Source organism: Typopeltis vanoorti, chromosome 14, assembly GCF_054136105.1.
Source record: "Typopeltis vanoorti isolate ZY-2024b chromosome 14, IOZ_Tvanoo_1.0, whole genome shotgun sequence".
Classification (NCBI taxonomy): domain Eukaryota; kingdom Metazoa; phylum Arthropoda; class Arachnida; order Uropygi; family Thelyphonidae; genus Typopeltis; species Typopeltis vanoorti.
In genome coordinates, this window is record NC_143562.1 from 62917974 (window position 1) to 62940963 (window position 22990).

General features: G+C 36.0%; 1 protein-coding gene across 2 annotated transcripts in view; it reads right to left on the reverse strand.

Annotated features, from left to right (window-relative positions):
- Positions 1–22990, reverse strand: part of LOC150099541 (phenazine biosynthesis-like domain-containing protein 1) — a 179394-nt gene that overhangs the window by 52218 nt on the left and 104186 nt on the right. For both annotated transcript variants that reach the window (XM_090404060.1, XM_090404061.1), the window contains exon 6: positions 3405–3487. In XM_090404060.1, coding sequence (XP_090260186.1) covers positions 3405–3487 — 83 coding nt within the window. The remainder of the gene's footprint in view (positions 1–3404; positions 3488–22990) is intronic.

Sequence of the window (22990 nt, forward strand, 5' to 3'; positions counted from 1 at the left end):
TACAGATCTTTGTTATATTCCCATGCTTTCTCGACTATTTGTCGTAAAGTGAAGATCTGATCCTGACAGCCTCTATTTGGCCTGAATCCAGCTTGTTCTTCACCAAGCTTTTCTTCCACAATTCTTCTCAACCGTTTCTGAAGTACACTTGCATAGATCTTGCCAGGAACACTCAGTAGGGAAATACCTCTGTAATTCTCACATGCAGTTTTATTTCCCTTTTTATATATGGATACTATGAGAGCTGTACTCCAATCATTGGGAATTCGTCCCTCTGTCCAGGCTTTCTGAACTATGCAGTGCAGCCACTATAAGACTCTTATACCACCATACTTCAGCATTTCTGGTCGAATATCATCTACTCCTGCTACCTTTCCACATTTCAAGCCTTTGATGGCTTTGTCTACTTCAAGTATGGATATTTATTCCTGACTGCATGTGTGGTCAGTGTTTTTTACCACTGTGCTGTCATCACTACTTGTTTCATTTAGCAGTTTTTCAAAGTAATTACTCCATACTTCGAGGATATCTTTTTCTCCCGTTTTCATGTCACCTTTATCATCTCTAATTCCTTTTACAGCACTCTTTCCTCCATTCTAAGCTTCTTCAACAACCTCCAGAATATTTTGCCACCTTCTTGATATTTATTTTCTATATTTTTGCCAAAGTCCTCCCATGACTTTTGTTTAGCTAGTTTTACACAGTGTTTAGCATTCTTGCATTTGTCTCTCTATTCTCTAAGAGCACAAGCAGACTTATTTGACAGGAACTTTTGGTATGCTTTCTTCTTTTCCTTCACTGCCTCTTTAACTTCCTGTGTCCACCAGGGAGTTCTGATTTTTTTATCTTTACAGACAACCTCACCACATGCCTCTCTGGCAGAATCAATCAATGTTTTCTTCAGAGTTTGCCACTAAATCTCCAAGGTTTGATTCCTGTTCTCAAACTCTTTCATTTTTTCTTCAGTAATCTTTGTGTATTTTAGTCTACGGTTCACATCTTAGAGCTGCTCAACTTTTATTCGCTGTAAAACTTGCTTACATGTTATTCTTTTCAATATGAAATTCAATTTTATCCTGCTCAAGACTAGATAGTGATCACTTCCAATTTCAAATCCTCTGTACTCTCTGGTGTCCTGCACCAGGGAGAAAACATCACTATCAACAATAACATAGTCAATGAGACTTTTCTTATTCCTTCCCTCTTCTCTCCATGTGAATTTGTGCACATTTTTATGTTGGAACATGGTGTTAGTAATAACCAGTCCATGTCCTGAGCAGAAATCCAACAGATATTTGCCATTATTATTATCTTTGCTCTTTTCTCCAAACTTTCCCAAAATATTTTTGTATGTCTCACAATCATTTCCTACTCTGCTATTTAGATCCCCAACAAGGACCAACTTTTCATTTTTCATTGTGTCAGTTGCTTTTTCTAAAGCCTCAAAAAATTCCTCCATTTCTACCTTAGTAGAACCTTCTGTGGGACCATAGGCACAAATAAGTCTCATTGTCCAGTTCCCCATTCTCATATTTGCCCACATTACTCTACTTGAGACTGCCTGCCATTCAAGAAGATTAGCCTCGTATTTTGTGTTGAATACTATGGCTACTCCTTCTTTTCCTTGATTGTCATTGCCTGAATATAACATTTTGTATTTACTGCTCAGAAAGATCTCACCAGTTTTGGTCTTTTTTGTTTCAGTCACCGCTATTATGTCGATCTGGTACTTATCTAATTTCTCAGCTAGCTCCATTTCTTTGCCATTCAGGCTTCTTACGTTGATAGTACTGATCTTTAACTCTGGTGATGTTGAGTTGGGGTTTATTTTCAGATTTGTTCCAGTAGCTGACTTTTCGCTGTTCGCCCTGGTTCCCTGACGAAAACAACGGGGGCCTTGTTTAACTGGGCGACGCCCCAGCCGGCATTTAATTTTGTCATGTTGTACCATCATTTTTTATTTTGGTTTAACCAATAAGAATACAATTTGGTCGGCTAAATCCCAAATTGCCAGCCCATCCTCATCCGTTCAGTATCCAAGTAGATACCCAACAGGGTATCTACTTGGATACCCTGTTGGGTATCTTGTTGGGTGCACCACGAGAAGGTGAGGATTGGACATGAGATCAGAAACCCTGGTCGGTTCTCCGCATTCCTTTAAAGGCTATGTGGAGGTCTCCTCTCAGTTATACAGCTTTGACCCTTAAGCACCCCTTTTTTTATCTTTATTTTTTTTTATCTTTATTTTAAAAATTGTAATTTTTATATAACTTTTAAATTTAAATATTATTCTTTCTTTCCCTCAACCGGGGTCAATCTAATGTAACTGGTTAACCAAGCAATTATGTTGTAGCTTAGTGACGTAAGCAACAGCAGTGAATGTGATATAGCTTGTATTTTAGTTCATATACACGGGGGGTGCTTAAGGGGCAAAGCTGTATAACTGAGAGGAGACCTCCACATAGCCTTTAAAGGAATGCGGAGAACCGACCAGGGCTTCTGACCTAATGTCCAATCCTCACCTTCTCGTGGTGCACCCTGTTGGGTATCTAATTTGATACTGAACGAACGAGGATGGGCTGGCAATTTGGGATTTAGCCGACCAAATTGTATTCTTATTGGTTACACCAAAATAAAAAATGATGGTACAATATGACAAATACACGTATTCCTGATGGCCTTGAAGCGTAGAGGTCAAAACATCAAGGGACTTATTTTAAGTAAAGTAATTGCTCTAATGTGTCTTTTTCTCTCATTACTTCTGCACAATGAACACCTAGCATTCAAGGCAATCATGCTATTTTTATGAAGATCATGGCATGGAATGAAAAAAAAAAAAAGATTAATAATGATTTGTGTTTTTATACATGTAGTCGAAATGAAAATAATAAATTCAGAATTTTTAAAAAGAAAAATTATACATTTTTAGTAAATAGACAGATCAAAGGTTTGTAAATTTACAAAATTTTTTTGGTAGGCAGAAAAGAGGAGGTAAGATAGAAATTTAAGTTGCTCAGGCAGTTTTATCTAGTAAAAAATTTCTTCTCTGAGTAACTGTGGTTATCAAGACAGTGAAACAAGGCAAGAGATGATTGTGAATGTTAGTGAATGAGTTTAATAGTATGATGTGCAAAGTGTTAGAAAAAACCAAACAAAGGGCTTTTCTAAACCACTTAAGACCTTCACTAAGCAAGGTGATGAAATTCATCTATCCCTAAAGACATCCACAAACATCCATGTCACAGTAGTCCAAACAATGCTATCCATTCAAAACCATAAGACTGGCAACTTGGTCATTACATTTATTTTATATACATATATTAATTTAAAGGCAAACAGTGCAGGAAGATAACATAATGGAGGGATAAAAAAATAATAATAATAAAGACAAACATTATTCTTACCTAGTGCATGAATCCTGAAGTCGTATCAGTAGCTTTCTCGAGGCATAGCAGATATCTTGAAATGGTAGATTACCTATTGTAGCCTTAAAATAAAATAACATAACATTAATAATTCATTTAGCCTATTCATGTAAGTTCAAAATCAACATAAAAAATAAAAAAAATTTGTGTGCCTAAGTACATAGTGTTATATGAAAGTCCAAAAATTGACTATTCTTTCTATGCCCGTGATTTGTGCTTTACTGGTTATTTCAACATTAAACCTCCATCTAACATCAGAAAGGTTTAAAAATTGATATTTCTTTATTTCAACATTGAATCACCCCACAAGAAAATCTATTTCTGCAATGTCAGATATTTGCAGTTTTACCAATTATCTGAACAGCAAACACATCCCAACATCTGATTATTCCAAAGGATCAAAAGCCATGTTACATAACATATCACCCTATATACTATCTTATGTCTCATAGCATATGACAATACCTTAGCTGATAATAATGCAGATCAGAGTATAAATAATGGCTTCACAGATATATAATAGAAGACTAAATAGAATTTATTACTTTTATATATTTTGCTCAATATATCATGAGCTCCATTCAGAAAGAAGGCAGAAGAATTGGCTTCAACATTTAAATTATGAATGCATCAGGCAACATGTATACACTTCCATGTGTCTCAGTTGCAGCTGTATAAGTAGGAACAAACATTATTAGAGTTCAAGAGAAGTATAGTTGTATAAAAAAAATATAAATAATTTTTTTACAAACAATTAATAGCAATCACTTCCCAAAACTTAGAAATAGACTACGCTCTGTTTTTTAAGGTTAGGATGGTGGCATAGGGTGTCATATGATCCACAAATAGACAACGAAATTTGAACCTGCTGCAGCGGAGCATCTTGATTCAGTTCCAGTGAACTCTGCATCTAATGTTGATGGTATGAGAAGCAAGACCTTCTGATTCCAGAAATCTTATATAATCTTGATATTCTTGGATTCTAATCATAGCAGGCCAGTCTGCCCAAAGTGGCAAAGATGACAAAAACAGGATATTTGACAAAAGGTATTTTGAAAGGATACAGGCGAAAATAATTTCTTATCTTACCACCTATCAAATAAGTGGTAAGAAAGAAGACAGCTTCCAGGCTGGGTTGAAGGTGGTATATATATTGAAATAGATTATATTTGAGAAAAGTCCTTGCTATTTGTTCAGAAATTCCCTTAAAGTAGGGAATGTAGATCCTTTTAACAGCAGATTGCAATCTGAGAGAAGGATGATAATTATCAATTATTTGCTGTATCGAAGTTTTGCTGTATCCATTAAGTAATAGAGTAAATTTTATTTTATTTACTTCTTCTAATAGAAGAGACTCAGAAGAACAAATTGTGCATGCTCAGTACTAATCATACTCAGTACTTGATAATAGGTATTATCAAAGGCTTTTGATAATAACCATTTTTTATGAAGGATGATGTTAAGATGCATGGATATATTTGCCAGTAAAGGATGGCTTCCTGTAAACTGAAAATTCAATATTACCAGCAGAGTTATGATGCATTAGAGTATCCAGAAAGGAAAGACCGTTGTTAGATTCACATTCAATACTGAACTTAATGCAAGCATATAAGGAGTTCATTTTGTCCATAAATTGAAGCAGTTCTGTTTCAGATTGCAAAGATATCATCCATAAAATGTAGCCAGGTGGGAAGTTGAGAAGAAATGGTGTTAGAAATCCTATCGTCTAAATGCTCAATACAAGTAATCAGCTAAAGTAGGTGATATAGGACTGTCCATCACAGTATTCTTGATTTGTTGAAACAATTTATTATGCCAAGTAAAATAACCAGCATTGATAGTAAACTTAAAAAGTTTAAAAGTCAAAAATAGTTTGATTTCAAAGAAAAAAATTAACCACGCTACCGGCCAAGACATCTATAGACGTCAAGGTTATCACGGATGTGAAGTGTATATTAAAATTGTAATACCATTGATATTACACTGAAATATATGATGGATACAAAGCATATGAGGATGCATATTTGATCCATAATGGCCGGTAAGGTGGTTAAAGATCATCTTCAAGTGTGAAGTGATAATTTCTTTTGATGTAGTTTCTCTGTTTTCAAGAAACTCTACAGCTGTTACAAGAAGATTTCCCTGATGACACTGTCAGGATATTTAATTTGTCACAAATGCTGGTTATTTTACTTGGTGCAATAAATTGTTTCAACAAATCGAGGGTAGTGTGATGAGCAATCCTATATCACCTGCTTTAGCTGATTACTTTGTGGGGCATTTAAAGAATCAGATTTCTAACACTATTTCTTGACCTCATATTTGGTTACATTTTGCAGATGAAATCTTTGCAATCTGGTCTCACTCTGAAACAGAACTAGCAATAACATAATGGAGCATGTTATTTCTTGAATTGTGTGAAGCCCTATGCAACTGTTCTAACATTAATCGAACAGATTGTACGTCTATCTCTAAATTTTGGAAAGTGATTGCTATTGTTTGTATTTTTTTTTAATACAACTACACTGACATCTCTAAAACTAATAATGTTTGCTCCTATGTGTACAGCTGCAACAGACATGTGGAATTATATGTACGTTGTATGACTCATTCTTGTGTTCATAATTTAAATGTTGTATCCAATTCTTTGGCCTTCTCCCTGAATAAAGCTCATGATATACTGAGTGAAATACATAGGGATAATGAATTATGTTTAGTTTTCTCTTACACGTGTGAAACCATTACTTAAATATTATACTATGTCTAGCAATGCATATCTGAAGGATGGGATCTTTAAATATGCAATAACAGTTGCAAACAAGTTATTGATAAATATATATGAACAATATATATGCACAATAAAGTTTATTAATAAAGCATATAAAGAAATACTTTTATCTGAATCTTACAGATAATCTTCAGTGCCATTTCAAAAAAAGTAGAATAACAACAATGAATTTTAAAATAAATATGAACCATATGTAATAAACAATAAGGCTGATAAAAATATACAATTAAAAAATTTTACCATTTATAATTAATAAGAATCAAGCTTTCCCAAATTTTTGGAAACTTTTCATTCTGATTCAATTTAGGGCTATAAGTAGCCCTGTGTAAAAGATAGGTTTCAACAGAAGATTGTGTGATCAGTGTTCACTCCATTCTAAGCTAGACCAGACATTTGGGGGGGGGGAGTTACAGATAATGTAGGATTGATTGTTCTTGTAGTCCTCCCCCCCTTTCAACATAAAATCAAATTATGAAAGAAAACTCACAAAGATCCTAGCAAAAACCTTTGAGATGAAAAGAGGAGACTGTTTATCCATTGTGGAAGGTTCCAACCAATAACAGAATAATAAAGAGGCACTTATTTAACCTTGGTACCAGTCTTTTTTCCTTCTCTTACTAACTCTGTGTGAAACAGTAGAGGCCAAAATTTGTTATCTTGTGCCATTCTGAAATGGTAATAATTTTGATGCAAGTATTAAACAAACTCATTGGATCAAAATATCACTGGATATTCAGAAATGCCATTCACAGATATTTAAAACTACATAATACAAAAAAATATATATTGTTTTATATAGGGTTAAATGAGTTCAAATTATCTTTTAAAGCCACTTTAGAGATAGTAGAAAAACACTGCTTAGCAATGACAAGTATCAGTTTTTAAATGTATAAGCATTGCAAGTTACGAAGATTCCATATGTCCGTACCTCTAGCACCAAGGCAAATATATCCAGCTTGTGTATCAGCTCTGCAAAATCCTACACTATATCCACATTCACTGATGCAATGTTCTTGATAGCATAAACATTTCTTAACATTCTGCAACACAAAGAGGTATAGTATGGTCAAAGAGTTTGTCCCATTCTTGTAATCCAGCATTCTGGATAGATGCTCAATGAGGAAGCATTGCTTCCTAGTTGTGGTAAGAAAGGGATTTCATCCTGTTCAAATCTTAATGACTGCAGGATATCTTGTAGCAGCTGTAAACCACAATCACTTCAGCATATTCAGATGGGCCCCTGTAATTACTATTATGACACAGACACCTCCATGGAGTCTGAAGACTCATCATAAGAGACTGAAACTATACACCCAACATCTATTCTACCCTACCTGAACTGAATGACAAACAAAGCACTCACAATTGACTCTGGTAACTCATTTTGACTCATTCACCACTCTTCAAAACATCGTCTTCTTCACACCTTGCTATTACTCAATATCTAGGGACGACTCTTGATGTGCATCCCCCCCCCCCTTGCCAAAGTACTGAAATATATCCTCTGCATCAATCATATTAAACACTTTTAGTAACTTAAATGTTTTTATCACATCTCTTTTCTGCCTATCAACTAGCTTTTGCAACCCACAATGCCTCAATCCATTGTCATAGGAAATATTCCACAGACCATTCACCATCTTGATTACCTGCCTCTGGATCTTCTGCATCACTTTCTCATCCTCAAGAAACCTGGGTGACCAGATTTCAGCACAATAATCCAGATTATCAAAGCCTTATAAAAAGAAACGATAATATCTTTATTTCTGCTTGTTAGTGTGGTCTTCATACTTCGGGTACATTAGTAATATACCCTCTCAACTTCAGAGGGTATATTACTGGTCCATCAATGTGGTACACAGCTCGTAATATTTTTATTCCAAAATGCATAACTTGACACTTTTCCACATTAATCTGGCATCCATTATCTTTTGTCCATACTATCAGCCTATTTAAATAATCCAGCAAGTTCTCTGCATTACCTTAACTATTCAAGAGGATTCTGCTCTTCCATACCTCCCAACCTTAATTGTTCCAATTTGTGAAACAGAGTTCCACATAGCATCCAATCAAATGCCTTAGCCAAAAATCCAGAAGCATCATCGTGTAAGAGGGTGCTTCCATAAGTTACCAGTCTAACTTTTAGAGGTGACAGAAAGAAAACTGTCACTTTTCAACATAATCTTCCTTTACTTCAACACACTTTTCACATCTTTGAATATTTCTATGCCCTTGAAAAAATAATCTGTACTTTTCTGTAAAATGGCCTAAAACAGCATCTTTCACCTTGTTGTCGTCTACAAATCTGCTTCCTCGAAGGTCTTTCTTCACTTTTGAGAAGGGGTAATAGTCACTGGGTGATAGATCTGGGTTGTCGGGTGGGTGTTCATTCCTTGCCCCCCCTCCCTCCTTTATGGCATCATGAAGTTTGTGCAGGAGTGAAGCATACTATCCTGAATCCACAGTGATATTCTTTTCCTTGAAGTCAATCAAGAGAATTCTAGGCGAAGCATGCTGAGAAAAGGCATGCTTCGCCTGGTTGGCACCACTCCGTGAATTTCCTTTTGGAAAGAGGATCACAACATGGTTTCATTCCTGGTGATAATGGATTCCAGAACTTCTGATTCCCTTGGCAAAGCTCTAAAAACTTGTGAGAACAGATCACATGATGCTCCTTCTGAATTGAAGAGAGAAGTCTGAGCATTCACCTTGCACTGACCTTTGTCATGTGAAGCTTCTTGTGAATGATGTGAAAGACAGTTGTTATAGAAAGCCCCAACCTTCCGAGATTTCTTTGAGCTTCGGCCGCCTGTCATTGAATGGAAAATGGTGGAATAAGAGTATCATATTCTTATTCCATCATTCCTGAATTCTGTCCTTGATCTCCAACCAACTTTTTCAATACTTTATAATGATCCTACCAAAAGTCATCTAAACAAGTTACTAGATGAAACAACTTCCATAGATGAAGAAACCATCAAAAGGCTCAAAACATACCATGAAAGACCTCCCAGAATATATGGTTCACCAAAATTACATAAAAGTAACTGTCAGACCTATCATGGATTCTATAGGTAGTCCCACAAGTAAAATATCGAGATTCCTGTCTAATCTTCTCCTTCCCCTCACTGGCCACTCAACCTCTTTGATAAAAAATTCCATATAAGGATAAAAGACATTAAACTGGTAGATACAGACATGTTAATAAGCTTTGACATTATTTCTCTCTTCACTAATATACTTCATAAAGAAACAATGGAATTGTTAACTCAAAAATTTCCAGCTGACATAGCAGAATTATTCAAGTTCGCAATCACATCAGTTACTTCACATGGAAAGATAAAATATATATAAACAACAGGAAAGAACAGCAATGGGCTAACCCTTATCACCCAACTTTTTTCTTGGACACCTAGAAGATAGAATTTTCACTCTTGATCCAAAAACAACAATGCCGTTAAGCTATGTAGATGACATCTGTGCAATTTGGAGTCAGATCACATGTAACCTGAACTCTACTCATTTTTACAAAAAATCAACATCCTACATCCTCATATCAAGTTCATGCTAGAAAAGGAAACGTTAACAGGTATTTCCTTTACTGATGTACACAAACAAGATGGATCTATTTCTACTTCTGTCTTCTGAAACCAACTTTTTCAGGTAGTTACATTCATAATATATCAGCTCACATCCATCTCAAAAATGTGGCATAATAAAATGTTTAGTATCCAGAGCACAAAAGATTTGTGCGCTCTGGATACTAAACATTTTATTATGCCACATTTTTGAGATGGATATGAGCTGATATATTATGGATGTAATGACCTGAAAAATTGAGGATAACAATTTCCCACACTTTTGGAATAGTGAGAGTTATTTCAATTAAGATCTATAAATAATGCATCTCTGAACATGATAGACCTAATCTTAATTGAAATGACTGTCTCACCATTCCAAAAGTGTGGGAAATTGTTATCCTCAGTTGTATTCAATAATTTATCTGCTACATTTTAATTTAAGTAATTATAATTTCAGTCCATTAGTTTTTAATTCATGAACATGCGACTGCATACATAAAGGGATTCTAATTTAAGCATGTGGACTACTGTTTTTTGAATTATTATTATTATTATTATTGTTCCGGGAAACTCCAAGGAGTCGACAGACTCATCGAGGGAGGCCCTAACATCATGTCAAGAACAACTATTCAACATTCACACAGTATCTATCATACCTTGCCTTGAACTCATTCACGGTCGTAGCACCCACAACAGACTCTGGAAGCTTATTCCACTCATTTACCACTCTCCAAGTAAAGAACCTAGCTCTAACACCCTTGTCAACCACGCTCTTGCCCAGCTTCCATGCATGGCCCCTATTCCTCCCACCACCAGTCATATTTTCAAAAATATCTTCTGGATCAATCTTATAAAAACCCTTCAGTAATTTGAATGTCTCAATCATATCACCCCTCCTTCGCCTATCGTCCAATTTCTGCAACCCACAAATCTTCAACCTGCTATCATCTTGGTCACTCGTCTCTGGACCCTCTCCACTTCTTCCCCATCACGAAGAAACCCTGGTGCCCATAACTGGGCACAGAAGTCCAGATGGAGTCTTATCAAGGCTCGATACAGAGGAACAACAACTTGTTCGTCTCTGCATGTTAAAGTATTTTTCAGAAGCCAAGTGATTTGGTGAGCTGTTTTAGTTACTTTTGCAATGTGCCCCCTAAACTTCAACTCCCTATCCACCAACACTCCCAAATCCCTGGCCTCATCAATCTCCTGGAGTATGGTTCCACCAATGCGATATACTGCTGCTATTCTTTTCACCCCAAAGTGCATAACCTTACACTTTGCCACATTAAATTGACATCCATTTTTCCTAGCCCAGTCCTCCAAACTATCCAAATCATCCTGTAAAATTTTGACATCATGTGCACTCAACAATTGCTCTACCCAACTTTGCATCATCAGCAAACAAGTGAACACTTCCTCTCAGATCCTTTCCAATATCATTGATGAACAAATTGAAAAGCAGTGGTCCAAGAACAGAGCCCTGTGGCACTCCACTAGTCACAAGACGTCTTTTAGACTCCACTCCTGAATAAACCACTCTTTGATATCTCTCCTTCAACCACCCTCCTATCCATCTCACCAACCCTATATCTATACCCATCTGCTCCAGTTTACTGATTAGGGTTCCATGTGGTATCCTATCAAAGGCCTTGGCAAGGTCCAGTAGTATCACTGTAAACCCATTACCCCTATCCAGTTCAGCCGTCACTGTGTTATAAAACGTAAGCAAGTTACTGAGGCATGATCTACCCTTCACAAAACCATGTTGTCCTCCATACAATATCCCATTTTCATCTATCCAATCCTGTATTCTTTTCTTGACTAATTTCTCTAAGACCTTGACAACGATTCCTGATATGCTAATCGGTCAGTAATTTACAACAGCAGTCATGGAACCTCCTTTATGCAGTGGAACTATTTTATTTCAAATTAAACAGAATGGTCAAGGGTACTGACAATTCTTTAGCTGCTTCTCATACAACACGAGCTGGTATACCATCCAATCCCACAGATGTATTGGCATTGAGGTTATGCAATAGACTACTCACCTCCACTTCATTAACCACAATTCCCGTATAATCTACTGGTTTATTCATTTCTGCAATGTCACCACCTGGATAATATACTCTTGCAAAGTGCTCACTCAGTAACTCAACTATCTCAACTGATTCAGTTACCTCCCTACCATCGGCATTCTTTAAAATCAATCTGCCATGTACATTTTTCCTTTTACTTGCTACATATCTAAAAAACTGTTTAGGATTCTCTTTAGCCTGCATGGCCAATGTTCTTTCGTAATCCTTTTTTGCTTTTCTTACCACACTCGTCACCTTTCTGGCCTGCGCTTTATACCGTTCATGTGCCTGCCAGTCACACTTCTCCTTAAATTCCCTTCATAGTTGTTTCTTTTTTTGCAACTCAAGCTTAATGATGTTATTCATCCATTTAACCCCTACTTGATTTATTATTCGGACTCTAGGTATACAGTCAGCCATTGCTTCATGCAAGCACTTCTTAACTACCTCCCATGCACTATCAACTTCTAGTCCTTGCAGTTGTACATGCCATGGCACTGAACCAATCAAACTCCTAAGCTTGTCACACTTTCCAGCCCGATAATTCCACATCTAAAGGTGAAAATTCTACACCTTTAGCCACCTCCCAAGTTAAGACCCTATGATCCCTCTCACCGATTGGTGGCAATGTGGTCATATTTGTTACAGCCAAATCCTCAGATGTAATTACTAGGTCAAGCACTCTCTGACCCCTAGTATTTTCCATTACATGCTGTCACAGATAGTTATCCCTTAATAACCGCATAAAATCCAGTTCCTTCCTTCCGTGTGTCCTCTTCTCACTCCAATCAATGCGACCATAGTTGAAATCTCCCATAATAATCACCCTCCTTCCACCCATTTCTTCTATTTGCTTGTGCATACTGTCACCACCATCTTTTCCATCACCTGGTCTATAGCAGCACCCAATTGTATATTTAGTTCTGCTAGCCACAATCTCACACCAAATGGCCTCAAATGTGCTCTTTTCTCTATCCTGCAATTCAACTTCTATTCTCCTTGGCTGGAGCTCATCAGCTATCATCAACAATACTCCTCCCCCCCATTTTATTCTCTCTGTCATTCCTGAACACACTATACCCATCACATTCAATCCCACTAGTTATATCATCTATAGTCAGCCATGTTTCACTAATACCTATAACCTGTGGTCTGGAAGTGCCAACCATGGCCAAAAACTCTTCCTTCTTGTTCCTAATACTCCTAGTATTAGTGTACATGAATTTAAGACCCCCATTAGCCCCAACCCTACCTTGATGGCTTATATTAACTATCCCACTCAGATTTGTTGTCCTTATTTGCTCTGGCATATTATATTCATTCTTACATTCGACTGCCTCCATAAGGACTGTATATCTACTCCCCCCCCCCCTTAACAAATCTAGTTTCCCTGAATTTGCACATCCACTACATTCAGCAACACTTTCTCAAGTCTTCTTACACCGTAACCATTCAAATGCAAGCCATCCATCTTATATAGATCCTTTCGCCCATCAAACTCACTCCACAAATTCCACACCACTCGTCATACATGACCCACGCATAAATTCATTCGCAATTATGGCCCTCCTTTTAAACATTTCACTGTCATACCGTGGCAAAAGACTAATCATTCTAACTCTCTCACTCTTTTCTTTTGCTACCTCAAACAATTCATTCAGGTCTTCTATCATTTCCATTTTATCTCCTTTCAAATCATTTGTACCTGCCACAACAATCATTTCTTTCACCCTTTCCTTTTGCTCTCTAATAGACTCAGTTATGTCCTTTATGGTAGCACCAGGTTGGTACGATTTTGTCAAATCCTCTACTAACACACCTCGTACTAACGAGTCTCCATACAGCACTCTATCCTTCATTTTGTTCATGTTCACATTCGTACGTCTATTTTTCCTGTCATACCTTTTATTGTTGGTTGGTTCATTCAGTCTACTTTTGTTCATGCACTCTAGCTGCTGTTTTGCTCTTTCTATCGCACTATTCAACAACGCGATCTCACTCAATGCATCTATCTCATCTTTTTTATTCTCTGAGAAACCATTTATACTATCATTCACACTCTCACAATTTTCATGTACAACCTTGCCGTTTCTTGTCATATCCCTATTTCCTTCATTCTGAAGGTTGACAAAAATATCACACTCACGATCCGAAATACACTTCAATTCCTCATTCTCCCTACATTTTCTACACACATTCAATCCTTTATTATCATCTAACCACACTCCGACCGCACTCCGCAAAGCGTACATTTCACAGCTAGTACACTGACTCATTTCTTTTATACTACCGTTCTTTGATAAGGATGGCGAACCTTCATTACTGGCCGCCATTTTCCTTCGCACAGGTGCCATACTTATTTGCAACGTGTTTTGTCAAATTATACGTTATAACACACCAAAAACAGACGCACTAAAATACGCAAGGCAAACAAAACAAAACTACACAATATTAAGTAATTTGTATCGATAACTGAAAATGATACTTATCTTATCTGGAGCTTGCACGAACACTACACATTACGAATTCATCTAGCAGCGACTTCCCGACATAGATTACATTATAAAACACTTTAGTACACTAACCACGCTAATAAAGCTCCAATAATATACCAAAATTACACACTTAAATCCATTACATTGAATCCAAAACATCAATAAATCAACAAAAATCACAAATCTCTCAGGAGCTCTCTGATAGCACGTCCGTTCACCAGCTAGCCTCGACACCCTAATCCCTTACTATTGAATTCATTACTATTGTTGTTCATTAGTTGTACTACTGATGACATCTTATGATACATAAGATGAAATATTTATATAAGAAAAAAGTTATTTACTGTAGCATACGTATTATTCTATAGTTAACTTTCCTTTTACTTGCCACAAAGTGAAAGAACTCAGAGATTTTCTTAGGTCTGCTTAGCTAATTTCTTCTCATAATCTCCTATCTTAACATGCTGGTCACATTTCTTATGTAACCATCAAAGAAATAGTTTTTAAGAATTAATAATTATTTTATTAATATTAATTTCTAGCATGCGGCAACAGTTTTTAATTGGTAATCCACCGACTTATGTACTTTGTATTCCATTCCTTTGAACTGCTTGTTATCTACACTGATGATGTACTGTTAATTTCAGTACAAAATATTTGTACCTTTATTTCATTCAAGTTAATTACTATGATTATCATGTAATTTATTATTTATAGTTATGCCATAGGTACCTTTAAAGATTAGTCTTTCTCCTGTCGTTACTTCAATATCACAGTTCTCCAGGGCTTCATTTACAATATATTCGAGAAAGAAGTTAAATAACACTGGAGATAATTTGCATCACTGTCTCACTTCATGCTCCATTGGAAAGGGGAGGCTATAATTCCCCTTGATTTCAACCATCATTTCAAAACCGTCATATACAGGTAACCCTCATATAATGTGGTACTTATACAATGCAGTTTCGAATTGTAGTAACCCTTTATCTTTTCATATATTTTTCACGACCGCATGACTTAAAAATCAAATTTTATCTTCATTATATTTGTGTCTGTCCGTATCACGCATGTAGTTATAAGTAGGGACTTTATATTAGGGGAAATATCCTTTAGCACATATGTACGTCAATTGTTTACCATATAAAGTGTTTATGGTTGAAAATTGTCTGTTTTTTGGCTGGGAGAGCGCATTAAAAATCATAAGTATGTTAATCTCAAGCTGAGCATTTTATTTTCTGGTGAGTTATATACATAATTAATATGCAATGCTTTTTTATAGTAATGGCCACTTAGAGGGCTTTTGCAGTATGGTTGAAAACAAAATTAGTGAATTAATTGATGGAGAAATAGATTTAAATTAGGAGGAACTGGTACAATTAATAGATGACATCGAACCAAATGGTGGGAAAAGTTCTGCCGAAGATTCTGATTGTGATAAATCCATTACAGATTTCAGTTTAAAGAAATTAGCAAAACGATTGGACTTGGCAAGAAAGTTATTTACGGATAATGATATCTGAATGGAACGCTCCAGAAAATTCACTAGACAATTAGATATTTGTTTAGCTCCATATTATGAACTGAATAAAAAAAATTGCAGCATAGTGGTAAGCAAGATCTTATTACTGACTTCTTGATAACTAAACCAGCTGAAGTATGCAATGAGAATTACAGTAATCCCTAGATTAATGCGCCCCCGATTAGTGCGTCATTTTTTTTCGATACCCAAATTCAATTAGTGCGCCTATATACATCTTAAAAAATTTTTATCTATACATTTTTATGGCTAACTATTTTAAAAAATCACTCACCAGAATGAAATAATTTAGTAACCGATTAAAAACATTTTTTACTGAGTTATTTTACATAGTATACTATGTTCCAAATTTTTACCGACCAAATTTATGTCGTCTGCTATAGTATACCCACAGATTCGAGACCTTTCGACACTTCTATGCATGTCACAAAAAGGAGAATCCAATTCCGATAATAGGGTAATCAATCCGTTTTCTGGGATGAGTTGTTTATTATTTCACGTCAGAAAATTAACTTATTTTTTATGATCATTGTAGTTTTTAACGTGGTAACTATTTTGCTTGTATAACAGTTGGGAAATTTTATCTATAAAGCACATGATTTTGCGTGTTGGTGACCAATTCGTACGTCCTTCATTTCTTTCTCCCCTTCAATGATAATGTCCAAGAGTTAATTAAATCTCATTCTGAAGAATTGAGTGATTCCGCACTGCTAAATTTAGATGCACAGCGGGAAGATCCCGAAGAATATGAAGAAAATTTAACCACTGATAGTCAGCCAAAAGAGATTTCACAGAAACAATTTGAAAATATTTTTCATACAATCGAAGTTTTTAAGCAGCAATGCTTGGATGTTGACCCTGCTGAAGAGAGAAGCAGTAAAATTTGCAGAAGAGAAGAGAAGAGGCAATGGGGCCATACCGTCGGTTGTATGAAAAAAAAGAAACAAAATGCCCGCCAAACTGCGTTAGCTCAATTCTTTGTTAAGAAGTAGAATAATAAAATTTATATTCTGAATATGTTTTATTGTCTTGCAGCTTCATGGCTTTCCTTTAACTAAGCCCTGAGACATACCTTAATTCTTTTATAAAAAAAATTAAGGTTCAAAAAAGAAATTTGAGGAACGAATTATGCTTTTTCCCATAGGTTATCATATTCGATTAGTGCGTTTTCGATTAATGCGCTTGTTTTAAAGAATTGGCACTAATCGAGGGATTGCTGTACACAAATGTTGTCCAAGAGATTTCAAGTGATGACGATGTCCGGCCACTCGTAAATAAAGAACATCTACGAAATGTTAGTTTTGAAGACAATGACGACAATTAAAATATGCACTTTATTTTATTTTGCCTAAAACATTTATGCATTATGTGCAATGAAGTTTATGTACAATTTGTAATTTTTATAATTTTATACTATGTATTTGTTTCCTAGTTTATGTTTTCTTAACTTTATGAATTATCTGAATTAAATAAAAATATTTTTTTGTTTATATATATAAACAACAATATGTCATTGTTGTTTATATATAAAAAAAAAAAAAAAACGATTTCAGAATATAATTCTGCTCTTTTTATGTGATCTGAGTCTCGCATAACGTGATTTATATATCGCGGCATTTCTGTAGAACCTAACATCCTCATTATAAGAGGGTTACCTGTATTTAGTCATCTTATTTTCCTGTCTATTCTGTAATGTTGCAGAATTTTCCAAAGAGAATCATGCCAAATAGAATCAAAGACTTTCTGTAGGTCAATAAAATTATGGCACATTATGTTTTATATATTTTTCTCCAATAATATGGAGCATAAATATATGATCAATTGTACTCCTGTACTTTCTAAATCCAGCTTGAAGTCTGAAAAATTGTATTCCATTTTTGCTTCAATAGGTGAGAGTAAGATGTTCAAAAATTCTTTTGCTTGATGAAGCTAACTGTCCCAAATATTATTGCACTTTTTGCTGTTTCCTTTTTTTGGAATAAGGATAACTGTGTACCAGTCTTTTGGCCAGATCTCAGTGCTCTACACCTGCTAGCAAATTTTGTGGAGGGCACTAACAATAGGTTCTCTCCCCTTCTTTAAGTAGTTCTGTTGGAATATAGCCAATTCTTGCTATTTTTCCTGATTTTGATCTTAAGATGGCTCTTTCTACTTCTTCTCTAAGGATAGGATAATTAGTGTTCTCTGTTATCACTGGGACAATACCCTCTAAATTTTGTTGGTCAAAGCTATCATTACTCTTGAATAATCTTATCATCTTTTCAATATTTTTTCATGATCAGTAATATTTGTTCAATCCTAATCCCCAATTATCCAGTTTTTACACACACACAAAGCTGTAACATTTCTTCATCATCATCAAATTCCTGACATGTACCCTCAAGGGAAGTACAGGATATGATAGTACTACATGAAAAATTTACATCATTACTAACTTCCTATCTACAATTTTCCTCCAAATCAGTCTGTTACTTGTCAAGACTCCAACATTATCAGATCTTATATTTCTATCGTCTAAGGCACTTTGTACCATATCAATCCACTTATGTCTTGGTCTTCCTCTAGGTCATTTTCCAGCCAACCTGGCAGAGAACACTTGTATTGCTAATCTTTCATCGCCCATTCTGTTCAAGTGACCATACCACCTGAGATTAGCTCTGCTAACGCATTCCAGGATGCTGACAATGTCAAGTTCTTTCCTAATATCCTCGCTTTTAATATGATATTGCCATTGATGCCATTTGCTCACGCCTCTAATCTTTCTCAGGACTCTCATATCTGCAGTCTCTAATCTTTGATCAAGTGTTTCACTTCTGACCCAGCTGTCAGATCCATAAGTTAAAACTGTCTTGTATACAGCTAATTTAGTGTTCCGACTAATTTCTCTCTTATTCCATATGAATTTATTCAATTGACTTCCTACCATACCAGCTTTGTTGATTCTGTTGTCTATTTCCATATTTAATTTACCATCTTCACTAAAAATCGTGCCTAAGTAGCTAAAATGTTTTACTTGTTACAACAATGGTTCCCCTTTCAAAATACAGTTGACTTGACATGTTCAACGATTCTACCTATTTTCATTGTCTTTGTCTTTTTATTGCTGACCTTCATACCATATCTATTACAACAGTTATTGAATTTAGTAAGGGAATCTTGCAAACTTGTAGCAGATTTATTTAGAAGTATAACATTGTCCGCACAAAGCAAAGAGCTGACATTAACCTCTCCAATTCTGATATCATGTTTAATACCACTTTCCTTCATAATGTGATCCATATAGATAATGAATAACAGAGGGGATAATGAACATCCTTGTCTCACACCAGATTTAACATTAAACCATCTTCCTATACTTCCTTCAATTCTAACTTCTGACTTACAACTCAAATAAAGACTAAGTATTGCTTGACATAATGCTCCATTGACACCATATAACTGTAGTGTATTCAATAGCTTCTCTCTCAGCACCTTGTCATATGCCTTTTCCAGATCGAAAAAACTTAAATACAGATCTTTGTTATATTCCCATGCTTTCTCAACTATTTGTCGTAAAGTGAAAATCTGATCCTGACAGCCTGTATTTGGACTGAATCCAGCTTCTTCTTCACCAAGCTTTTCTTCCACAATTCTTCTCAACCGTTTTTCAAGTATACTTGCATAGATCCCGGCAAGATCTATGTAATCATTAGGGAAATACCTCTGTAATTCTCACATTCAGTTTTATTTCCCTTTTTATATATGGGTACTATTAGAGCTCTACTCCAATCATTGGGAATTCATCCCTCTGTCCAGGCTTTCTGAACTATGCAGTGCAGCCACTGTAAGACTTTTATACCACCATATTTCAGCATTTCTGGTCGAATATCATCTACTCCTGCTGCCTTTCCACATTTTAACCTTTGATGACTTTTTCTACTTCAAGTATGGATATATATATTACTGACTGTATGCCTGTTTAGTGTTTTTTACCACTGTGCTATCACTGCTTGTTTCATTTAGCAATTTTTCGATGTAATCACTCCATACTTCAAAGATATCTTTTTGTCCCGTTTTCATGTCACCTTTATCATCTCTAACTCCTTTTACAGCACTCTTTCCTGCATTTCTAAGCTTCTTCAACAACCTCTAGAATATCTCTTCTTGATATTTATTTTCTATGTTCTTGCCAAAGTCCTTCCATGACTTTTGTTTAGCTAGTTTTACACAGCATTTCACTTTCTTACATTTGTCTCTGTATTCTCTAAGAGGAAAAGCTGACTTATTTGCCAGGAACTTTTGATATGCTTTCTTCTTTTCCTTCACTACCTCTTTAACTTCCTGTGTCCACCATGGAGTTCTAATTTTTCTATCCTTGCAGACAACCTCACCACATGCCTCTCGGGCTGAATCAATCAGTGTTTTCTTCAAGGCTTGCCACTGAATCTCCAAGGTTTGTTTCCTATTCTCAAACTCTTTCATTTTTTTCTTCAATAATATTTGTGTATTTTAGTCTACAGTTCACATCTGAGAGCTGCTCAACTTTTCGCTTTAAAACTTTCTTACCACATTATTCTTTTCAATATGAAATTCAATTTTATCCTGCTCAAGGATAAAGTGATCACTTCCAATTTCATATCCTCTGTACACTCTGGTGTCCTGCACTAGGGAGAAAACATCACTATCATCAATAACATAGTCAATGAGACTTTTCTTATTCCTTGCCTCTTCTCTCCATGTGAATTTGTGCACATTTTTATGTTGGAACATGGTATTAGTAATAATCAGTTCATGTCCTGAGCAGAAATCCAACAGGTATTTGCCATTATTATTAGCTTTGCTCTTTTCTCCAAATTTTCCCAAAATATTTTTGTACGTCTGACAATCATTTCTTACTCTGCTATTTAGATCCCCATCAAGGACCAACTTTTCCTTTTTCATTGTGTCAGTTGCTTTTTCTAAAGCATCACAAAATTCCTCCACTTCTACCTTAGTAGAACCTTCTGTGGGACCATAGGCACAAAAAAGTCTCACTGTCCAATTTTCCATTCTGATATTAGCCTACATCACTCTACTTGAGACTGCCTGCCATTCAAGAAGATTAGCCTCGTATTTTGTGTTGAATACTATGGCTTCTTCTTCTTTTCCTTGATTGTTATTTCCTGAATATAACATTTTGCATTTATTACTCAGAAAGATCTCACCAGTTTTTGTCTTTTTTGTTTCAGTCACCCCTATTATGTCGATCTGGTACTTATCTAATTCCTCAGCTAGCTCCATTTCTTTGCAATTCAGGCTTCTTATGTTGGTAGTACCGATCATTAACTCTGGTGATGTTGAGTTGAGGTGTGCTTTCAGATTTGATCCAGTAGCTAACTTTTCACTGTTCGCTCAGGCGAAAACAACAGGGGCCTTGTTTAACTGGGCGACGTCCCAGCCAGCATGAAATTTTGTCATGTTGTACCATCATTTTGTATATTGGTTTAAGCCAATAAGAATACAATTTGGTCGGCTAAATCCCAAATTGCCAGCCCATCCTCGTTCGTTCAGTATCAAAGAAGATACCCAACATGGTGCACCACGAGAAGGTGAGGATTGGACATTAGGTCAGAAGCCCTGGTTGTTCTCCGCATTCCTTTAAAGGCTATGTGAAGTCTCCTCTCAGTTATACAGTTTTGACCCTTAAGCTCCCCGTAATATTTCTTGGGTAAGGTAAGCCAAGGGTTATTAATATTGAATTTTCTTCCTAGGATATGTTCCGCTGGTTGAATGACTGTCCTTGAAAACTGCTGGTAAGAGATATCAGGATCAAGAGAGTCACAGCCGAGATAAAGAGCAGAAGCGAGTTCATTTTAAATAAATTCTTTAGTGGTATTTGATTTGTGTAAGGTTAAAATTATTTTTTTTTTCTCGTGGTTCTAAATCCAAATTTTAACGTAAATTATGGTTGTTTCTAATGTCAACACCTAGAAAATATCTTGAATTTTTAATGGAACTTGTGCCATTATCACAATTATTATACACACATATTCACAAGAATATAGTAATTTATTGCTGAAAACATTTCAATAAGAAACTAACTAGTCATCATCAGCTGAGCTACATGCCAGATATCACTTTGATAACTAATATTTAAGGAATTGACAGCGTATACTAGAAATATAGATTAAATAAACTTTAATTTATAATTTCCGATATTTCAGCGAACGTCACGTTGCCATCTTCTTGGGAACTTATTACTAAGACACGTGCACACAAGTACTAATAACAGCAAATGAGACTAAAGCTAGGAAGCTAGCGTTTTCCTAAAGTCCTGATGGTGCCCCTTGGCAGGCTATATTGGTAGTTCTTGGCCTTTGGGCTGAAGTTCTTCTGATAAACGTTTCCCAAATTTGGGGCAGTCTCATGCATCCAAATTTGTTGAGGTTTGGCATGTTCCTAAGGGCTGATTCCATGAATAGTCTTTCATACTTGAACTTGCTGCAGTGTATTACTGTGGCTTTCTTCCATCTTATTCTGTGGCAAGTATCCAGAGCGTGGTCTGCAAGCCCAGAGTGGCTGTACTGGTGAAATCGGATGTAATCCTTGTGTTCTGAGATTCTGATATTTGCTGTCCTGCCTGTTTGGCCAAAGTAGGACAGTTTACAGCTGCAAGGGACCTGGTATACACCATGTAGGTCTAGGGGAAGTGGTTGGTCTTTGGTGGATAAGGGATGCCAGTTTTCTATGTGGTCTGTAACAAGTGGTGAAGTCATGTTTTTTTAAGATTTTATTGATTTTTTCCGAGGTGCCTCGGATGTAGGGAATGGTGATGGATTTAGAGTAATCTTTATTGTGAAGGGGAGGGGGGTGGTGGGTTGTGGATAACTGGGTTAAGTATTTTTTGGAGGGGGTAGCCTTTGGCTGAGAAAGTGTCACAGATGTGATTTAGTTCAGTGGTTAGGGCTTGATCATTAGAACAGATTATTTTTGCCCTGTTGAATAATGTTTTAATAACTCCATATTGTTGTGAGGGGGGGGGGATTGTTGGTGAATGTATCTGCCTGTATGGGTGGGTTTTCTATAAACTGAGAAAACCAAGGTTCCATCAGGTTGGCAGGTGACTAG